This window comes from Lycium barbarum, chromosome 11, assembly GCF_019175385.1.
Source record: "Lycium barbarum isolate Lr01 chromosome 11, ASM1917538v2, whole genome shotgun sequence".
NCBI classification, from domain to species: domain Eukaryota; kingdom Viridiplantae; phylum Streptophyta; class Magnoliopsida; order Solanales; family Solanaceae; genus Lycium; species Lycium barbarum.
In genome coordinates this window covers 2,217,099-2,239,009 of record NC_083347.1, presented here as the reverse complement: position 1 = coordinate 2,239,009, position 21,911 = coordinate 2,217,099, and the positions used below count along the sequence as shown (strand labels likewise).

Below are 21,911 nucleotides of genomic sequence, written 5' to 3'. Positions count from 1 at the left end.
CTAATAACTTCTCAAATAACTCAATAAATCGGTTTTAGATGATTAACAGTATGTTTGACCAAGTTTATTTTTCTCCCAAAAATACGTATTTTTTCAATAAGTTTTGATTTTTAAAAAAGTGAGGTATTTGGCCAACCTTTTGAGAGAGAAATAAGTACTTTTAGGAAGCAGCAGAAACTAAAAAAAACATTTTTTGTCCAAAAACACTTTTTAAAAAAATACTTTTGAGAAAAATACATTTAGAAGCACTTTTTAAAAGTTTGATCAAATACTAATTGCTGCACAAAATCACTTTTTAAATCAATTGGTCAAGCATAAATTGTTTTCCTCCAAAAATACATTTTTAAATTTTTAAAATAAATTGATTTTAAAAATTTAACCAAAAAGCTATAAATCACAGTTTAGTTATATGATTGTACAAGTAAATATTACTCCATATAAAATTCACAATATCACCCTCTCCGATATCATCTCGTAATGCGAGAGTACTTTTTGACCTTTTGACATTCGGTATGTTATCATTTCGATGAACAAAAAAGTTAGGCAAATTAATTCCAAATGTTAATGCAAATTAAACAACAGGATTAACGAGAATATAATTTAAAATATTTGAAAATAAGATCTTAGACATTTTTTTATTGGGTTTATAAACCTATTGAAATAGTTTAAACTTGTGTAAGGGTGAGATGGTAACTTAATGGGGTAATTGATTTATTTTACGCGTCAGCAAATTCACAAGCTTGTCCTTTCCCTGATTATGTCAGCCTATTTAAATGTCTTGTAGCATTTTGTGCACAGATCAATGTAATCAGATCTAGCTGCACCTGATTGGTAATGTATTGCATAAAGTTATTCCTTATGGGAATAATCATATATTCCAATCTCCTTTTTCATTTTTCTGGGTTTCTAATTTGGTATCCTATATCTACTTTAGAGTCTCAATTAATTTAAATTCATAATGCGTAAAATTTATAAACAGAAAGTGTTTCTTGTTAGGATTTTGTTCATAAAATTTATAAACAGAAAGTGTTTCTTGTTAGGATTTTGTTCATTCTAAGGGCTCGATTTTAAAATCTCCGATTAAAAAGGGAGGGATCATATTCATTGTACCACACATTTTAGTGGTAACTTCTTTTTCATTCACTTCTTGTTTGTATAGGTAAAACCCGCCATCGATATTTACGTCAAATTGAAGAATTTAATTTTAATAGTTATAAATCATAGTAAAAGAAAATCGTGATCAACAAATAAATGTGAATATTAAAGATATGTCAGTTATGTTTATTGAGAAATTTTACTGAAAAAGCACTAACACCATGTTGACTGCAGACTATACAAAGCATTTGTTCTTTTCCCTTTCATGGGGTTAAGATTGCTTGTCCTTTTCGAATTTACCAGCTCATTCTTAGCTTGGAATTTTAAATTTTAAATAACTTAATTGTACAAATATTTTTTATATATTATGCAAAGAACTTAAACATTTTTTATGCACCAACTTAAAAGATGTCTTTCTTTATAATATTGTTAGATGTAGATTAACTTGACAACCAATCATAGTGTGATGAGAATAATGTCTTTTCTTATCACGAATCTTCTTTTATACTATATACCAACCAAAAGAAAAATCCCAATAATTCTTCACTTTTTGGGGGAGGTTTCAAAAGAAATTATATCCTTGCAAAAAGTTGCATATTCTCTGTTGGAAAGTTATAATGCAATCAACTTTGGTTGACATTTATTCAACCCTTTATATTAAAAAAAAATTATAATTACTTTTACACGATAGTAACCTTTCATCGCGTAATAAGTATGAGTGAGCACTTTAAAAGAACACCGAGAAATAGCACGGCTTGTCCTTCAAATGGACTGGTCTTTAATTTTTGCCTTTTAAAATTGAATTTATGCCTAGTGGTAGTTGGGCATAAGCTCTTTAAGGGTGCAAGGCATAACTTGTGGAATATTATGATCTAAAAATATAAGCTTATCCCCACGAAAAAATTGTCAAGCTTAAGGGACAAAAATTAAAAACCAACACAAAATAATAGCAGAAGTGCAAATGACCCAAAAAACACTCAAATGGCAGTCCTAGCCTATTTCAAGATTCATTATTGTTAAAGCCCAGATTGCCATTGGGTTGGGCTCATCTCCATCACTCCTTGGATCTTTGACAACCGTCATTATATTAAGAGATAACTACACGTAGATACCACTCGGATATCTAGTTAACTAATATTCTTTTTTTGCGCAGATTGTCCTTCGTTGGGGGTGGTCTTTAATTTTTGTCCTTCAAATCAGTGGTCTTTAAGTTTTTTCCTTCGCCTAATACCCTGAGGTTGTGGGTTCGAACCCCAGCTCAGTTAAAAAAAAAATGGAAACTTGAGAATTATTTTTTTTTAGCGAAGGGAAAAAATTAAGACCACCCACAGCGAAGGACAATCCTGCACAAATGCCCAACTAATATTAGCCTAATTATTATTTCATGAAAATTCTCTCGTCTCCTAGCGTATGAAAAATGTCAGCTACTATGTTAATGATGTCTTGTATAGAGACTTGTTTATATATGTGTCTATACAAGCAACTACATTTGTTACATAGTAGTTATACACAGGGGCGAATTTGTGTGTAAATTTTGGGTCACGTGAACACATGATCACTCGACTAGGCTCGATATATTATGTGTATAATTCTGAAAATATATATAATCTTAACTAAATGAACACATGGTCATAATAGGCTGGGTGGAGCACTGGTCAAAGGTTATCTTTGTACTCAATCCCTAGCTTGGGCAGTTTTTTTAAATTTTTGCCATCATTCTCTAAAGCAATGGTAAACCCATCCTCATGAAATCTTGGATTCGCCTTTGCTTATACAGAGCAGATACATTATCTATACACTAATGAAATTTAACAACAATTTTAGTTGGTTTCGTATATTTATACATGATTATACAAAGCATATACATTATTATGTAATGTTTATATATAGATAGCTATACATAACAACTACATTATCTACGTACCGATAATAAAGTTGACTACATCGGCTGCAAACTAGATGCATGAGGTGTATATATAGGTTATTTCCCCTTATATTAAGGAAGATTTACACACATAGGATCATTCCACGTCGCTTTTTAATTTGGGGAAAGAACGTTGTTACCCTCTGAAACAAAATAATTATCCGTCCATACCCCTCTTATTTTCATGCCCCTAGAACTATTTACCCAAATGCCCCCAAAATTATGATACCAACATGGTATTCAAATATACTGAGATGGTATCATATTTATCTATTCCAAAGCACTTTTCTTTAAAAAAAAAAAAAAAAAACTCTATGATACTATCATCTTATATTCATATATGTGATGGTATCGTGGAAGCCTGTTTCAGTCCTTCAATGAGACACTCCTCAGTCCTCCGTGATACCATCATGGTATATAAATACTGTGATGGTGTTATAGAGGACTGCTTCAGCCTTTCTCTTAGTCCTTCATGATGTCATCATGATATATAAATATACTGCGATGGTATCATGGTGAAAACATTTTGGGCGATGGGTACTCAGGTAAATATTTTTGGCATGTTGAATAAGAAGCGAAATTAGTTTAGGAGAAGACATGAGCGGATAGATATTTTACATTTTAGGGATGGTTTGTGTTGTTTTCGTTTTAAAAAATACAAATTAGAGTCAATTTGGAGTTCCATTCCTAGCAAATTATCAGAAGATTTGCCTTGCTATAACTCATGACAGATTGCGAGAATTTAGTATAAAAAGTCACGGTGGATCACCAATAGTTTTAATGAATGACTTGTCATAACTATCACCAGAATTTTAGTACAAATTGTATCTAACTTTGAAATAAGTTATTCATAAATCAACATTCTAACACCGAGAAATGCAAATTCCAACCGATATCTATGCATCTGCACTATATTTCTTTAACTGAACCAACAATTAAACATTGATCCTTAAGGACTTGTCTTGTTAGATAAATGTATTAGCTTCTTTCACTCTTTTTCTTTTGGCCATTATATTTCATTATTTCGACTGTTCAACATCAACTTTAACTATTACTTCATCCGTTCAATTTTTGTGATACTTTCACTTATCGAAAGTCAATTTGATTACATTTAAAGCTAAATTGAATTAGATAACTTAATATTTGACAATTTAAAAATTTATAAGATGCAATTCTCCCATATAAATACCATGAAAGTTTATATCTTAAAATATTAGTCAAAATTTACATAATTTGAATTTCGATAATCGAAAAGTGTCACATAAATTAAGACGGAGGAAGTATTTGCAAATCATTACTTATTCGTTTTACAATTTACAATTTACAATGCTATAAAGAATGACTTTGCCATCGTTTCCACAAAGTTGAATGGCAAAAATAGATGAAAAACAAACTTAGGTGGTCTCACTGTAATTAATCGAAACATTCATAACCTTCTTTCGCCGGAGAACCACCGCGATGGCGCCGGCGAGTACTGCACGTGCCGCCGCCGCCGCCGCCGCCGCAACACTGCTCTCCGTAGCCATATTCTCTTATTATTTTCACTGCAAAACGACTCAACAAAAGTCTTCGCGAAGAAAAAAACGTAGAAATGGAGTTATCGCCGCCATTGGCAACACTCCGTTAATTAGAATCAGTAGCCTCTCCGATGCAACTGGCTGTGAAGTACTATATATTCTCTATTTCAATTAAACATATAACGCATGCTTAGCTTTATGTTTTAGTGAAAGAATTGTTAGTAATTAGGTATCAATTAAACTATCATTTTTTCGCTAGTTTCACATCTCAAATTATCAGTTGTTCCCTTTTCCTACCTGAACTATCACCGTCTATGTATTAAAATACACGTAAGTGAGTAGATGGTGATAGTTCAGATAGGAAATATCGAGGTGTGTTTTAATACATAACAGTTCAGTTAGGAAAAATGAACAACTAATAGTTGGCGTGTGAAACTCGCGAAAAAGTATAGTTCAGGTGTGTTTTTGACCGTGAACTCTAGTATTTGTTTAGCTCTATTCAGGAATTTGGTATAAGTATGAGTTATATTAGTTAGCTTAATTTTATGTCCTACTGTGATCCTCTTCATTTATTTGAGCTGAGACTTGTAATGCTATGATAAGCTTATAAGGAGGAGTTGTTTATAGTTAGATATATATTTACGTATGCATATGTGGATGAATGTGTCTAATTGATACAAACTTGTGTTCAGATTTTAGGGAAAGCAGAGTTTTTGAATCCTGGAGGTAGCGTTAAAGACAGGGTAGCTGTGAAGATTATTGAAGAGGTGATATTTTGTTCAAATTCCTTTTTCTTAGCCAGTCTTGTATTAGTTCATCATACAGTCTTGTATTAGCTCGTTATAGCTAAATGCTTGCTTAAACTGTACTCTTTTTACCATTCTTTTAAATTCTTTCGGGTTCTAAATTTAGCCATTCTTTTAAATTTTCAGTTTTCTGAATTGCTCCAATTTATGAAGAGTTTATATTGTCTTTAATAGCTCCAGCAACTAGCTCCTTTTGTCATTCTTTTGTCCAGTTTTGTTTTAAACACCTTTGTTCTTTTCCAACCACAAATTAAATGTTTAGCAGTAAGCCAGCTTTTGCTGATCAGTCACAAACTGATTCGTTTCAAGGGTAGAGGATGATCAAAGGGGTTAAATATGCCCTAGGTACTCTACACATCTTGCAACTAGCTAAAACTGATTGACAAGGCTGTGTCTTTCAGGTGAATCAGAGTTCGTGACTCTATGTCAATAACCAGACATTTGCCTGAGAAATACCAGGGGCAGATCTAATACGGAATAAGTTATATTTTTGTGGCTATATACTTTCATCAATCTATTGGTATGCATGGAGAAGATGTGAACTCACAAGCAATTACCACGAGTAGTTCATTTTGAGTTGTTGTTGATCCATTTAGAGCCCATGCATTGCACCTAGCTCAAAAAAGATTGCCAAATGTCTCTCCCTTCTGCTGTATTGGAGCAGACAAAATTAGTGAACTTATGTCAACAACCAAATGTTCTTGGGACTGAGGTTTGTTGTTGTAACTAGATGTCTGCCGAGGAAATACCAGGACGAAGTCTAATACCCTATAAGGCATCCTTTTGCGGAAGCTACCTTCACAACTCCAATATGTATGGAATGTCGAAGAAGATTACCTGATTCTAGGAGTTGAAGTCAGTCAATCATTGCACCTCCTAGAACCCCTGTGTGAAGACATCTATGACATAATTTGGAAGGGAAGTGGCTAATTAATCTGCATGTTGGAAAGAAATGGAACTTTGTTATCAGCCCAGTATATCTGCATGTGTCAGCTTCTTAAAAACCGATCCATTTCTGCAAAAGTATATCAAATAAAGATATATCTTTAGTGAAAGTAGGAAAAATGCCCAAATTTCTACAATAGAGAATCAAAAAATTAAAGGAATCAATCAAACCTACAGTTATTCACTTGCAGAACAAATTTAGATCACCGGTCACTTAGAATTTCAGAAACTCTATCAATTCTCAAGTTAATTGGTAAATTGCCTTAGCTTGCATTCTTGGTCTGCCAGCACTATTCATGCTCTGCCATGGGAGCAAGATGAAATGGTGAGGGGTGGTGGTGGTGACCTAGAAGATGAAGTTGTATAATGTTGGTGGATCTCAAAGTTGCTTTTTTCTGTTTGTGACTGTGTGTATATCTGTTGTTTCCCCAGGAACGATTTGCAAGTGTGATGAAAGTATAGGTTCAAGATTGTTAGGTGTGATGGTGGCTTAGTTGCTAGAGACTGAGATTATCACACTATCCTTGAAAAGTGACCAAGCTTCGAAAATATTTTTCACATGGATAATATGCTGTGAAATGTAGTACGTACATTTCTTTAGATATTTTAACTTAGCAAGTCTATTCCTTTTCTTAAATCTAAATGTCCATTAACTTATTCATGATATTGGGTTAAGGGAACCACTGGTGCCAGTTTAAGGTTTAACAGTTTCTTCTAGTTATTGGGATAAGAAGGCTTTTAGTGCGGAGGAAAGCTAAACTCAAGGATTTCTATCACGTGTTTATTTTTCTGTAAATTTGCTTTCACAAACTTACACATAGCAAGGTTCTCAAGGTTCAGTAAACTTGGGCATTTGTAAATTCATTTACTTCTATTAACAGTAGAATATCAATCACAGGCCCTGGAATCAGGAGCATTAGCTGAAGGTGGAGTAGTCACAGAGGGCAGTGCAGGAAGCACAGCCATTAGTCTTGCAACAGTAGCACCTGCTTATGGGTGCAGATGCCATGTGGTTATTCCAGATGATGCTGCTCTCGAAAAGGTAAGACACTTTAATGCTCTTGTTTTCCCTCTACATTTGTATTTTACTTAATTAGATAAGATTTAATATTGGCATTCCCCGAGTATGCGGGATAATTACTAGGACAATGTTAGGTTGAGCCCTCAGACTCCGGAATGCAAGCTCAAAAGATCAATAGTCAGGGTGCGAAAGCTGGTCCGGACACCACCATCATTTAACAAAAAAAAAAAAAAAAACTAAAGAAAAGGTATTGTTATTGATTGAAATTTTCTCAATTCTTCCTTGCAGGCACAAATACTGGAAGCACTAGGAGCTACTGTTGAAAGGGTCAGGCCAGTTTCTATCACTCACCGTGACCATTTTGTTAATATTGCAAGAAGAAGGGCACTGGAAGCAAGTGAATTAACATCAACCTGCAGAAAAGAAAAGCAAATTAATGCCAATGATTCTAGTCAAATCAATGGTCACTCAATTAGTGAGGAAAAGCAGAATATGAAGCTCGCATCAATCAATGGTCACTCAATTAGTGAGGAAAAGCAGAATATGAAGCTCGCATCAATCAATGGTCACTCAATTAGTGAGGAAAAGCAGAATATGAAGCTCGTGTCTGAATGCAAGGGTGGATTCTTCGCGGATCAGTTTGAAAACCTTGCAAATTTCAGGTCACATTATGAGGGCACTGGGCCAGAGATTTGGGAACAGACAGGTGGCAAGTTGGACGCTTTTATTGCTGCTGCAGGTACAGGTGGCACTGTTGCTGGTGTTTCCCAGTTTTTGAAGGTTGGTTCGCAAGTTCTAAATTTTCTTCATTTCCGATCCTATATGATGTCTTATTTAAAAGCTCCTGTATGATCAACAGGACAAAAACTCAAATATCAAGTGCTTTCTTATTGATCCTCCTGGCTCTGGTTTATATAACAAAGTAACAAGAGGAGTAATGTACACGAGGGAGGAGGCTGAAGGACGAAGGCTGAAGAATCCATTTGATACAATAACAGAAGGAATTGGAATAAATAGACTGACTGAAAATTTTAAGATGGCAAAACTTGATGGAGCTTTCCGAGGCACAGATATGGAAGCTGTTGAAATGTCCAGGTTCGTTCAGGCTCTTCGGTCAACTATCCATTATAGTATTTTCTAGTTGCAAAGATGTCAATATGCAGATTAATGTGTTTAGAAAGTGTTGACTACTTCTTTTTTAATCTTCTCTAACACAAAGGTAAAAGCGACAAGAAAAAGATAAGATTTTTCCCTAATTACCAAAATTTTCCACCATTTTATTCACCTTATTGAACAACTCTTCTTAGTAATTGATAAGCTATGTCTATGAAGAGTTAGGTAAAAGAATTCGTGGAGCTTAACTGGTACTATGACTCATCTCAGGTATCTGTTGAAAAATGATGGCCTATTTATTGGAAGTTCTTCAGCTATGAATTGTGTTGGAGCTGTCAGAGTGGCCAAGGCACTAGGTCCAGGACATACAATAGTGACGATCTTGTGCGATAGTGGTATGAGACATCTGAGTAAATTTCACAATGCTGAATACCTATCTGAACACGGGTTGACACCTTCAGCAGCTGGTTTGGAGTTCCTTGGTCTCAATTGATTTATGACTAGTTCATGATTGTATTGATACTTTTGGGTTTGATTGTATTGATACTTTCGGGTCCTCATATAATTTAATTCATTAACAGCACTAGCTTAGCCTGGTTAGGTTCATCTCAGATAGGAAAGTTTTTCATTTCAAATGTCAGGAGCATTATTGAGTTTTCAGATACAATACCATGTAATAGCCGAGCTGATGTGGTATATAATCTGATAGAAAGAGAAAATGTTTGACAATTTTATTACTAGAAGTTTCCCTTCGTTTGTGTATTATAGTATGACAGAGAATATTAATTGTAACCCAGTTTTGCAATCTTTTTCAAGTAAAAGATATTTTTCTGCTCCCAGTTTTGCAATCTTTTTCTAAGTAAAAGATATTTTTCTGCTTTAGTTTCTTATTTGGTATCTGGTTCATACAAACCCAAAGCGATTAGGTCTTTGACAACAGTGGATATATTGTACTCATATCAAGTTTCCTCCGTTTCCAGTGCCAAAACCACAAAAGATGTACATTTGGACTGTTGAGTAGATTCGAACAATTTAATCTTTGATTTTGCTGTAATCCTTCATTCTTTAAAAGGAAAAGGACTATGTTTATTTGGTAAGGGCATTAAGGAGAAGAGTATCTCCTGCAGCTTAAAGAATTTTATTTAAAATCGCGTCCTTTTCTTATTTTCACTAATGGTTAAAGAATTAATGGAGGATGAACAATGCAGTAACACACTATTCTCTTCAAAGGTTTGCAAGGATACAAGGTGAATCCTTACATTTCAGTCAAGCAAAGAAACAATAGCTTAGCACAATGTAGGCAAGTGCAATTCATAAACCAAATATGGTGAAAGAGACTGATAGAAGGAGAGCCCAGACCGAATCGGTATATCACAAACAAGAGCACAGCCAGAAGACTGGTGATATTAGCCCCCAAACATAGGGGAATTATTTGAGAATACATAAATCTTCTGTCAAAGTTTTTCTTTTCCCTCCGAAAGGAAAACTTACTGAAGCGGGGAGGGGTTTTTCCTTAAAGAGTATGTAAATTATGGATGTGTTTAGTACAGATACGCTAACGATGGTTCCTTTGGAACATATTCTCATCGCAATGAGGGTCAAGCCAATCCCTGGGGGCACCCTTTGATCCTGCTGCCATTTTTCCACCGACCAGCTCTCTCAGGTGTTCCACCTTATTCTCGCGACCACTTCCGCTGTACTTCCTGTCGGCTTCCTTCAGTTTCTGTCTAAACTTCTGCTTGCGATTATTAGTAGAATTGAGTTCCTGTTGCTTTGACTGTGAAGGAGGGGCACCGTGAGGTCCGAGGTATATATTCTCCTCTTTCTTAGACTGCAAGCAAATAATGAAGGAGATAAAATTGAAGCACTGTAAATCATCTTGAAAAAGATAACAAGCTTGAAAGAGTTTTGACATCACAAAAATATTTCTTTCAGGTGGAGAGTGAAACTCCTAAGAGCTAACCTCAGCTGAAGACGTCTTTGACTCTTCCACTTCAATAATGTTAGTGTTATTTTGGCCAGGATCTTCAAGTTCCAAACTTGGAATTACATATCCTTCAGTGTCTGATGGTCAAAAACATCAAATCAATATGTTAGTACATGTTCTATATCTAAAAGTTTCAATTGTACATTATGAACTCAAAACATGCTAAAAGTGTAACTTCTAGCAAATTTTAGCTAAACAAAGCCTTAAACCTAGATTCAGTTAAGATAAAAAAGATGAACTCTACTCTAAGCATAAAGTGTCGGGGACGAAAAGAAAACCGAATCACCAGATGTATTGTCTGATATGTTTAGCAAAGAAATTTCAATATTTAAACATGCAGCATCACATACATGTTCAATGAGAAGCGTACAAAAAGTGGCAAAGTAATGGCATAGTCTTACCAAAAGAGAAACGGGTACTACAGGTAATCAAGGACGGAAATCAACCATTTACAAAAAGGGAAAAACACTGAACTCAGGCCTAATGTCTACACATCCTGTAAACCAAATAATTTTATGAATAAAATAGCTGCAATTACAATGAAAAAGATTGACAACTTTCTCCAGTACAAGGGCATGAAGGAAATCAAGCATTTACAAAAAGGGAAAAACATTAAACTCAGGCCTAAGCTCTACACATCCTGTAAACCAAATAATTTTATGAATAAAATAGCTGCAATTACAATGAAAAAGATAGACAACTTTCTCCAGTACAAGGGCATGAACTATTTGGTGAATTAACCATTTCTCCTCCCGAATCTAAACTAGGAAACAAATGAAACAAGATTAATCTCTTTTTCCCTGAGGGTTTCGGTTCAACCGTAAAGGTAGTTCAACATGGAATGTTGGTTTAGGCAACACATTGCAAGTTTGAAATTTGATTGCGGCACTAAGGCAGCCCGGTGCACTAAACTTCCGCTATGCGCGACCTGATTGCTGCACTAGGGCAGCCCGGCGCACTAAGCTTCCGCTATGCGCGGGGTCCGGGGAAGGGCCGGACCATAAGGGTCTATTGTACGCCGCCTTACCTTGCATTTCTGTAAGAGGCTGTTTTCACGACTTGAACCCGTGACCTCCTGGTCACATGGCAGCAACTTTACCAGTTACTCCAAGGCTCCCCTTAGTTCGAAACCTGATTGCTGCACTAGGGCATCCCGGTGCACTAAGCTCCCGCTATGCGCAGGGTCCGGGTAAGGGCCGGACCACAAGGGTCTATTGTATGCACCAACCTGATTGTTGCACTAAGTCTAATATTTAAGTGTAGAAGAAGAACGAACCCATTAATCGCCGAGTTTCAGAGTTGAAATAGCGGATTTCTCGATCATTTAAAAATTATTACTATTAGAACTAAAGAAGATTGAGGAATAAGAAAAATTGCAGCTGTCATTATACACTTAATGTGTAAAGCGTTTGTTGTCATATTTCCACATCCCTTCTAAAATTGGTAAACGAAAGCAATAAAGTATAAATGACAAACGTTTAAAAGATCAACACACACTAAGAAATAAAGTATAAATGACAAAAGTTTAAAAGATCAACACACACTAAGCAATAAAGTATAAACGAAAAACATTTGAAAAATCAACACACACTAAGCAATAAAGTATAAACGTTTGAAAGATCAACACACACTAAGCAATAAAGTATAAACGAAAAAAATTTGAAAAATCAACACACACTAAGCATCTTAAAGACGCATTTTAGTTTAAAATATATCTTTTGTAATGAAGTATACAAGGACAAAACAGAAGAAGTAGGATGAGGGATTGTGGATAAAATATATCCAGGTCATTCCTTTAGTTGGCCAGTTCTAACCCAATACATTAGTCACATATCAATAATTTTGCTTATCAAATATGTATATGTATATGTATATAGCATGTCCAGTCTATGACCTCATCGTCAAAGCAAACATCCTGATTGCTATCTTATTTTCCATACCAGCATGGCAAACGTAAACTTGTTTCACGAAAAGGAAAAAAATAGAAAGATGAAACAGCAAATATAACTAGGTTAACTACCAGTAACATCTAGAGTAAATGCCATCAATGAAGACCTCCATGCTCACTCCAGTACAAACTACTACAAGTGTAGACAAATTGAAAAAGAGAAATATAACACAAGGCTATGTTTTACTCCAACATAAACCAGTAAGTAATTTTTATTTTTATTTTTATTTTTATTTTGATATAGGTGGTGTCCGAGCTCACTTGCCCACAACTCGACCATTCCACCTGCTATCTCTCTTACCAACATAGGTACCAATAGAAACCACTTACCTAAAATTCTAAATGACAGACTAGTACTCCTTCCATCCCAATTTAAGTGTCTGTCCCAAAAACAACACCTCTTTCTATTTAGTAAGTTGACAATTCAAACTTCCTGTGTGGCTAGTTTAAAACGACAAGATTCAAAGGACAAAGGGCAGCCCGGTGCACTAAGCTCCCGCTATGCGCGGGGTCCGGGGAAAGGCCGGACCACAAGGGTCTATTGTACGCAGTCTTACCTTGCATTTCTGCAAGAGGCTGTTTCCACTGTTTCAAAGGACATTTTGGTATACTACACACATCTTTAATTTAAGATCAAAAGATTCAAAAGTTTCTTTTTATTCCTTAAACTTCGTGTCAATTCAAATTAAAACACTTAAATTGGGACGGAGGGAGTAATAGTTATTTTGGGCCAGTTAATCCAAGCAGCAAATTCATCAAATCAAAGTCATATACCGCTATCCACAAAGCAACTATGCCTTGAACAATTACTTAAAAGGGCTAAATCACAAATTAACCTTACAAAAATTGAGAACAAACCTCCTTATCATCAATTCACTAATCAAATGAGCACCATATATCCAAAATAAAAAAGGGGTCTCAAAAAAACATAAAAATTATAATTGTTTTGTGAAAATTAAGGAAAAATGTAATACCCCACTCGTCATCTTGGATTGAAGATGGGTCCATTTGTTGAAGACGACGATCATGGATTTTCTCAGAATTCAAGAAAAGAACGCAGTTTTAGCATTATATTAAAAAAACGACATCTTTTTTTTTTATTTGAAAAACAGGGAAAAGTGTTAGGAAAGTAAACAGAGAATCTGAAACCCTAAAACAATGTATAGTTACGAGGGTTTAGTTATCCTTTGTTGGACGGCATAAAATAATACTTACATAAATTTTCTCATAATTTATAGTACATATATTAATTATGTGAATTTTTAAATTATAAATCAAACATGATATTAATTTTATACATGAATAACGCATCTCATAAATAGCTATTAAACACAATATTATTCATGCGGGATTTTAATACATCAATAAAGTACTCCTAACTAGGCGTGGGCATGGTACGTTTAAAACTTGGATACGGTAATTTCGGTTTTCGGTTTCTAAAAATACTATACCATTACCCTACCAAATTAATACGGTATGATTCAGTATTTTAAAGTTCCGTTTCGATGTTATACGATAAGGTAAATCGGTATCATAGTCTGTTATATCCCGTGTTTTCACACGTTGGGAAAAATTCGATAAATAATGGATTCTTGAGATATGAGGCCAAATTTGATAGTTCGTTGAACATACGAGTTATGAATGAAAGAATAGAATTATGAAAGTGCGGGACAAGGCTAAGGGTAATTTTGGAATTTTGGAAATTAGTTTCGGGAATTACAAAATGTGATCCATAAGTTATTGGGCTCAAAAAAATTAATTGAATTGAAGCCCAAAGAGGGGTGCTTGGCCGGCCATTGTAGGCCTTGGCCCAAGCCCAAAATAATGTGATCATGTGCAAGGCATGTGACATTTAATTATAAGAAGACCAAGTCTTCATAACCTATCCATTATGAGACTTAGAAAAAAAAAAAAAAAAAAGAGATCAAGAGCAAGAAGTGAGGGTTTCGGGTGAGGTGAAGAAAAACAACCCCCAAAAATCTTGATTCAAAAATTCAAATCTTGTTGAATTCCTACTAATTCAAGGTCCCTTTGCATCTTGGTGTAGTTGGTTTGGAGTGGGGAGCTTTGGATTCCTCAAGGTGATCACTTGTCCAAGTAAAGGAAACTTGAAGAAAAGGTAAGAATTTCTATCTTGTTATTGTGTTGTTGAGCCTTATTTGTGTTGTAGTATGTAGAAATGTGCTTATTGTATGAAGAAGTGGAAGTTTGCAAAGTGGGTGTGTGTGTGAGTGTGTAGCCGTATATATATATGGGATGTATAGCCACAAATGTGTTGAAATTATGTTGTATTCTAGTTGTGAATGTGATGGAATTCATGTTGAGAATGAAAGTGGAATAAATTTGATTGAATGGCTAACAATAGCCCTTGGCCGTGTGGTGTATATGGCTTGAGAATAAAATGGATTAAGATTGTTTAATGTGTTAGTTGTGTTGGGATTGTGATGTTTGTAATGTGAATGGAGTTAGAATGATATAAGTTGTATTGAATTGGAAGGTAGGAACTTATGTCGATTTAGTATGATTTTTCCGACATTAAGTAAATGAAGTGTTTGGTTGTGAATTTTGATGTTCTTTGATGAATTTGGGAAGTTGGAAACTTGTTTTGAAATTATATGCCAAAGATTTGATGTTTTGCATAAGTTATGTTTTTTGGCGGAAACGTGTATATCATGTATATCAAGTGTATATCCTAAGAGGAATGATAGGAGATATCTTTAGATTTATGTGGTGATGATCTTGAATGATAATGGATGTGAGATTATAATGTTAATTCGAAAATCGGGTTGAATTGATAATTAAGTTGACTTGTGAGAAAAATTGTTAGTTGGAGGATATTTGTACTTGTAATGTTCATAGATGACCTTGATGTTGTTGTTTGGGTTGTTGATTGATAAATTTTAGCCGAGTTGAATTCTCGGGGTGCTATATGTATAGGGGAAGTGCTGCCGAAATTTCGGTAGCCAATTTGTGCATTAAATCAAGACTTTGGCATCCATGGCTTACAAATGGTAAACTTGACCATTTGCAGTTTTTCGACGAAACGGGAAGCGAGTTTGAAGAAGCTTAAGGAGCGTGAAAGGTATGTAAAGCAACCCTATTACTTCCCTTGGCATGCCTTTAGTGAATTAGGGTCGGATCCGGGCCTCGAAGGACCTCGTGGCCCTCGGAATCCGCAAAGGAAATTTTCCATTTTTCCTTCAATAGAATTGAACATCTTTGGTGCCCTTTGCTTGAAATAAGGCACCTTTACTTCAAACTACTTGAAACGTCGCCGAATGTCCGTAGAACCTTTTTAGGTGACTCCATATGGTTAAAGAACACTATTTGGGCCCGCCGCCTTGTTTGTCCCGAGGCGGGCCCGCTAATTACGATTTTGCCCTTATGAGTTAAGGAATCCTTTTTAAGCAAATTTTTGAAAGAAAATGTGTTAAATACCTTTAAATTGTCTAAAGAATGTGGTTTAAATATTCTATTAAGTCCAAGGAATTATTCTGATACCCGGTATGACTTCGGGGAAGCTATACTTCCGTAATTTATTTTGACATACGAAATGTGTTATTTTGATCCCGTCTGACTCCATTTGATTTGTTCGTCTTCGATACGCTTCGTCGAGTCTTTGAAGATAATTATGACGTTTTAAATTGCATTAGTTTCTCACTACTCTATTCGTGGATGTCCCAACGTTTCCCACACTGAGCCCGGGCCAGGATATGTTGTCAAGCGTAATCTTCTGCATTGTTCGCCGCGCCCCGAGGTGAGGGGGCAGGTATACGCGTACATGGGTCTGTGGAGTATGATGTGCCATGTCCGCCTGTTCTGATCTGATTTGTTATGGCCATTCTGATATGACATTTTATGATACGGGGCCACGCCCCCTTCTTCTGATTCCTATCTGTTGTGGCACCGATGTCGGGAGGGTGACCACGTTCTGTCTGCCGAGCCCTATGGCTGGGGCCGGATATGATATGACATATGATTTTGTACATACTCTGTCTGTTTTGAAAATATGCAAATGACACTCAGGATTTTTCTACTCAGTTTTCTGAATCTATTATGATTTATACTTCTGTACTTCTGCTTTACATATTCAGTACATATTTCGTACTGACCCCCTTTCTTCGGGGGCTGCATTTTTATGCCGCGCAGGTACAGACGACAGGTTTGCCGATCCACACGTCTAGGATCCTATTACTGCTATTTTGGGGCGCTCTCTTCTTCAGAGCCCATATTTTGGTACAGTCTGACACTACTATCTGGATGTGTACAGTATTCTGGGTATGACGGGGCCCTGTCCCGTCTTATGACTGTGTTATGTTCTGTAGAGGTCTGTGGATATATCTGTGTGGGTTCTGTACATATGTTTGGGGTGTTTTGTTCTATGACGGCCTTCTCGGCCTATGTGTGCCAAGCCTACCCTTCTGTTAATTTCTGTAGTATTCACTAATGTTATTATATTATTCCGTTAATTTGCTAATCTGGGTATCGGGTACGTATAGGTGCCCACCTAGGGCACCGGTCGCGGCCTACGGGGTTGGGGCGTGACATAGTCTGCCAGACTTCGACTTACATATATTGATATCGTGGAGAATTATGACTTCCGCTACTTAAGAAACATCTCAATTATTATGTATTAAACACCTTACACAGGTAAAATATTCAAAAGAAAGTACAAGCAATCCCCTTCGTAAATCCATTACACAAAAAAGACATTTAAATCAAGATAGAATAGTTAAAGTTCCAACGTTTAAACAATTAGTTTTCTAATAATACTAGTTTATATATTTTTTTTTAGTATTATAATACTAAGATATATGAATTGTATATGTAATTATATATTTCGGTATGGTATTCGGTATTTTTTTTATGAATACTGAATACCAAACTTTTAAAAAATGCATATCAAATACCGTACCAAATACCATAACCACGGTAAAAAAAAATTTAATTTCGGTATAGTAATCGGTATCTCCCATACCGTGCCCACCCCTACTCCTAAGTAGCTACCAAACAACCCCTTATTACTTGAGAAATTATTGAGTGAAATGACCAAGTTAGCCTTGTCTCCAGTATCTTGACCCAAAAGGAACCAAACGAGACACAATTGTGTATTTTCAAAAATATACAGTTTTAAATAGTAATATTTATGCCACGTAACTCAATACACAATATGTGTGAGGCATGCCAACCTATGCTTGTGTGAGGCATTCATTTATTGACAAATGGACTACTATTATAGGTCCCACCTTCCAAGCAATTATACACCCATGTGTGAGGACCCGCCATGTCATCATGCCACGTAGGTGCCACTTGGCACATATGTTTGCCATGTGGAATGATTACATAAGAGGAAGAGTAGATATTATGGGAAGATTCTAGAGATATTGGGAGGTTTCCCTTGGAAGACCCTAGAATTTCATGGATTTGCATGGAAAGTCCTTGGAATACTCTAGTTGTGTAGAGATTTCTAGAATAGGGGCTTATTAGTAAATATGTAGGGACTTGTATAATAATTATTATTTACATATTAGTCCCTAGGTGAGTAGTATAAATAGGAGGGTCATTCATTTGTAAACCATCAAGCAAAACAATTCAAGTTCTCTCTAATAAAAAGCTTTCTTCTAGCAAGTTTCTCTTGTCTTTCTCAATTACTATTCCCTTAGCGATCTTGAGTGTAGTAATCTAGGCTGACTTGGCATAGCAAGATCGTGAGCAAGTTGTGCAAGAACGTGAGCGAGTTGTCAAATGCCACACGTGCGCTTAGTTGAAGACTAAGGACGTGACAACGTGGTATCAGAGCGAAGGTTACGACTGAGGGAATAGCAAACGACGGAGAAATCAACGCTGCTAAAACCCAAGCCAATGTCACCCAGGATGCTGCTGGCAAGAAGGGCCATAACAAAAAGAGGAATGACGCCAACAACAGCCAGGAGGTGCTGCCAGAGGTTGTGCCAAATGAAAGGCTTACATCCCAAGAACCATCTACCACTGAGGCGAGCGAGAATGACGTGGAGGTCCTGTCCGAGGACGTCTCGCTCGGTAAAGAGTGGGTTATGAAGGTTAACGTGGGGATGGACGCCATCGACATATTTGGCCAACGTTTGGGCAAGGTGGAGGGCACTCTTAGCGTTCTTGAGGGGCATACTCTTGAAGAGATTGAAAGCAATCGAAATGACTTGGAAGGGCACATGCAGGCTGAGATTGAGGTAAAGCAAACCATCACTGCCTTAGAGTGCAGACTTATGGAGGCGTTGAGTACTATCGATGCCATGAAGGCAAAGATAGTGGCACTCGAAGAGCAGGTCAACGTTGGTGTGACCGAGGCAGCCAACAATGTTGTCGTGATGAGGGAGGCTAAGATCGAGGCTCCTAAGCCACTAGTGTTCAAAGGGGTTCGTGATGCACAAGAGGTGGAGAACTTTCTTTAGCACTTGGAGAACTATTTCAAGCATGGCAAAGTAAGGGACGATGAGGCCAAGATCAATACTGCTGTGTTGTACCTAACAGAGACTGCCATGCTATGGTGGAGAAGAAAGGTCGCTGATACTGACAGAGGTCTATGCACAATCAACACGTGGGATCAGTTCAAGAATGAGTTCAAGCGACAGTTCTATCCAAATAATGTCTTGTACGAGGCAAGGCGCAAACTTAGGGAGTTGAAGCAAACGGGGAGCATACGAGACTATGTCAAGGAGTTCACCACCCTTACGCTTCAAATTCCTAACCTCACTAATGATGACTTATTGTTTCACTTTATTGACGGGTTGCAAAATTGGGCTAAGCAGGAGTTGCAACGCCGTCGAGTCGTAGACATAGACCAGGCCATAGTGGAGGTCGAGTCTTTGATGGACTTCAAGCATGACAAGCACGACAAAGGCCAAGGCAATGAGTCAAAGGGTAGCGATACCAAAGGTGAGGGAGACCGTGGCGAGAGCAAGGAGTCACATCAACAATACTCTAAGACTCAAAATGAGAACAAGTTTGATGGCAAAAAGTCAAGTGGTCGTCAGGGCTATGCCGAAAAGAAGGCACAGAACGAGAAGAAGGGATGCTACTTATGCGGAGGGCCGCACAACTTCAAAAATTGCCCTGACCTGAAGAGCCTTAGTGCTATGGTGCGTGAAAGTCACGAGCAGACGCAAGCACAGAGTACGTGAATTGCACAGTTGGGGACGATTAGAATATGTGGCGCTATCACGAAGTAAGATAGTCAAACCAATGATAATAAAAACCAGTACGTGGATCTCACCATCAATAACAAGCCCTCTCGTGCATTGGTGGACACTGGAGCGACTCACAATTTTGTGACCGAGGCTGCAACGAAGAGACTAGAGTTGAAGCTCGCTCCAATTAACGCCCTCGTTAAGACCGTGAATGCTAAGCCAGAAAATGCTCGTGGTGTAGCTAGTGGCGTTAGTGTCAAATTGGGCGATTGGAAAGGTATGACAAATTTTACCGCCACTACTATGGATATTTTTGACATTGTTTTAGGGCAAGAATTCTTTACACATTGCCACGCGATGATCGATCCCTACCTCCAACGTCTCTTGGTCTTGGAGCGAGAAGGAGCTTGCATGGTGCCTACAGTGACTATACCGCATGCAAAGGGACAAACACAACTTTTAGCAATGCAGCTAATTAAAGGTCTTAAGAAAGGAGAGCCAACATTTATGGCAACCATTGCAAGTTTGAAGGAAGATAATGGTACCCAAGAGATATCACCGCCTTGGATAGATAATTTGCTCGAAAAAAATAAAGATGGTATTTCCAAATAGCTACCTAAGAGCTTGCCTCTTAGGCGTAAGCTGGATCACAAGATTGAGTTAGAGCATGAACCGGGAAAGGGTCAAGTCATGCATCGATTACTATCACCGCCTCACACGATAGGGAGATTGAAGCTATCATTGACTACTAGGCCAAGCGAAAACAAGGGCAAAAAGGCACTGCCATGTTCCTCATATATTGGAATGGGAAATCACCGGAGGAGGCCTCATGGGGGTGGTATGAAGACTTGTGACATTTTAAAGACAAGATTCGAGAGTTTACACAGCAGCAGTGTGCCGCGGTCGTCGCACCATCAGGTGGGGGAGAGTGTGAGGACCCGCCATGTCATCATGCCACGTAGGTGCCACTTGGCACATATGTTTGCCATGTGGAATGATTACATAAGAGGAAGAGTAGATATTATGGGAAGATTCTAGAGATATTGGGAGGTTTCCCTTGGAAGACACTAGAATTTCATGGATTTGCATGGAAAGTCCTTGGAATACTCTAGTTGTGTAGAGATTTCTAGAATAGGGGCTTATTAGTAAATATGTAGGGACTTGTATAATAATTATTATTTATATATTAGTCCCTATGTGAGTAGTATAAATAGGAGGGTCATTCATTTGTAAACCATCAAGCAAAACAATTCAAGTTCTCTATAATAAAAAGCTTCCTTCTAGCAAGTTTCTCTTATCTTTCTCAATTACTATTCCCTTAGCGATCTTGAGTGTAGTAATCTAGGCTGACTTGACATAGCAAGATCGTGAGCAAGTTGTGCAAGAACGTGAGCGAGTTGTCAAGTGCCGCACGTGCGCTTAGTTGAAGACTAAGGACGTGACACATGTCCTTTCTTCTTTGCTATACTTTACCTCCTTGGTAATTTATCTTCTTTGTATGGAATTCAGCTGTGTTTTTTATGAGTAATCAATCCATCATCATTTTCTTTTATTTTTACTCTATTTTTATTATTTGAAGAAAAATTAAGGTTGGTAAAAGATTTGAAATTTGAAGGACTTGAAAAATTGGGTAGGAAAACTGAATGAATGTTTGGGTAAATTTTACCCGTGGTCATCCAACTTTAAATTTATCAGACAACATTTTTTTTAATTTTTTTTTACAATAATAATCGTTTAACTTTAATGTTTATCACATAAAAGCCATCCAATTCTAAAGTTTATCATAAAAAATTTATTTTTCTATTTTTTAAAGGTGCTTTTAAAACTGTCACGACCCAAATCTGACACTCAGGCCGTGACCGAGCACCTTTCGAGCTTCTACCCATAAGGCGAACCCTCTAAGTTAATCATGCGAAAATTAACGAATAAAATGAATAACACGCAAAGTATCATAATATAAAGAAAAGTGCGGAAGCGAAATACAAATACTGAGTCTTGCCCATAAACCCCATAAAATGTCTAAGTCATGGAAATACTAGTCTGAATATAAAGTACGAGATGTAGCTCGGAATACTACTAAGTCAACTAAAGAAGAAGAGGACGCCATGATCTAATAGTGGCTCACCTCGACTGAACTGGACTGAACGAAGCTGGAATGAATCAAGTATCGACTACCTGGTCACCGTTAACTACACCTGCGCACATACAACATCAACAAGCGTGAGTCTAAAAGACCCAGCAAGATCATCGACACTCTCAGCTTACCCCTGGGGCAAGTCTTTGAAATCCCTGATAATGCATAAAAGCAATTACACAGTACAAGTATATTAAACAAACATACACAAAAAATGAAGCTAAAGCTAAAATCATGAAGCATAAACAAGCAAAATAT

At 36.9% G+C, this 21,911-nt stretch overlaps 2 protein-coding genes across 2 annotated transcripts; one reads left to right on the top strand and one right to left on the bottom strand.

Moving 5' to 3' along the window:
• The first annotated feature begins 4,353 nt into the window (after positions 1-4,353).
• Positions 4,354-9,158, top strand: LOC132618256 (cysteine synthase 2). The gene is made up of 6 exons (XM_060333320.1): positions 4,354-4,684; positions 5,229-5,303; positions 7,186-7,329; positions 7,597-8,088; positions 8,168-8,403; positions 8,692-9,158. The coding sequence occupies exons 1-6, from the start codon at positions 4,478-4,480 to the stop codon at positions 8,912-8,914; spliced, it is 1,377 nt and encodes a 458-aa protein (XP_060189303.1). The 5' UTR covers positions 4,354-4,477; the 3' UTR covers positions 8,915-9,158.
• A 606-nt stretch (positions 9,159-9,764) lies between these two features.
• On the bottom strand, positions 9,765-13,543 carry LOC132618082 (uncharacterized). Its single transcript, XM_060333134.1, has 3 exons — positions 13,331-13,543; positions 10,385-10,485; positions 9,765-10,252 (listed from the first exon to the last, which is right to left on the bottom strand). Exons 1-3 carry the CDS (start codon positions 13,362-13,364, stop codon positions 9,977-9,979), a joined length of 411 nt encoding a protein of 136 aa, XP_060189117.1. The 5' UTR covers positions 13,365-13,543; the 3' UTR covers positions 9,765-9,976.
• Between the last annotated feature and the right edge of the window lie 8,368 nt (positions 13,544-21,911).

What these genes read in the sequence shown, in the direction of transcription:
- LOC132618256 (XM_060333320.1), top strand. Translation starts at nt 4,478, where the DNA reads ATGGCGCCGGCGAGTACTGCACGTGCCGCCGCCGCCGCCGCCGCCGCA. An exon ending in ATGATGCTGCTCTCGAAAAG is followed by an intron (nt 7,330 to 7,596) that starts GTAAGACACTTT and finishes TCTTCCTTGCAG; the next exon opens with GCACAAATACTGGAAGCACT. An exon ending in GTGTTTCCCAGTTTTTGAAG is followed by an intron (nt 8,089 to 8,167) that starts GTTGGTTCGCAA and finishes TATGATCAACAG; the next exon opens with GACAAAAACTCAAATATCAA.
- LOC132618082 (XM_060333134.1), bottom strand. Translation starts at nt 13,364, where the DNA reads ATGGACCCATCTTCAATCCAAGATGACGAGTGGG. An exon ending in AATCCAAGATGACGAGTGGG is followed by an intron (nt 10,486 to 13,330) that starts GTATTACATTTT and finishes TTTGACCATCAG; the next exon opens with ACACTGAAGGATATGTAATT. An exon ending in CAAAGACGTCTTCAGCTGAG is followed by an intron (nt 10,253 to 10,384) that starts GTTAGCTCTTAG and finishes ATTTGCTTGCAG; the next exon opens with TCTAAGAAAGAGGAGAATAT.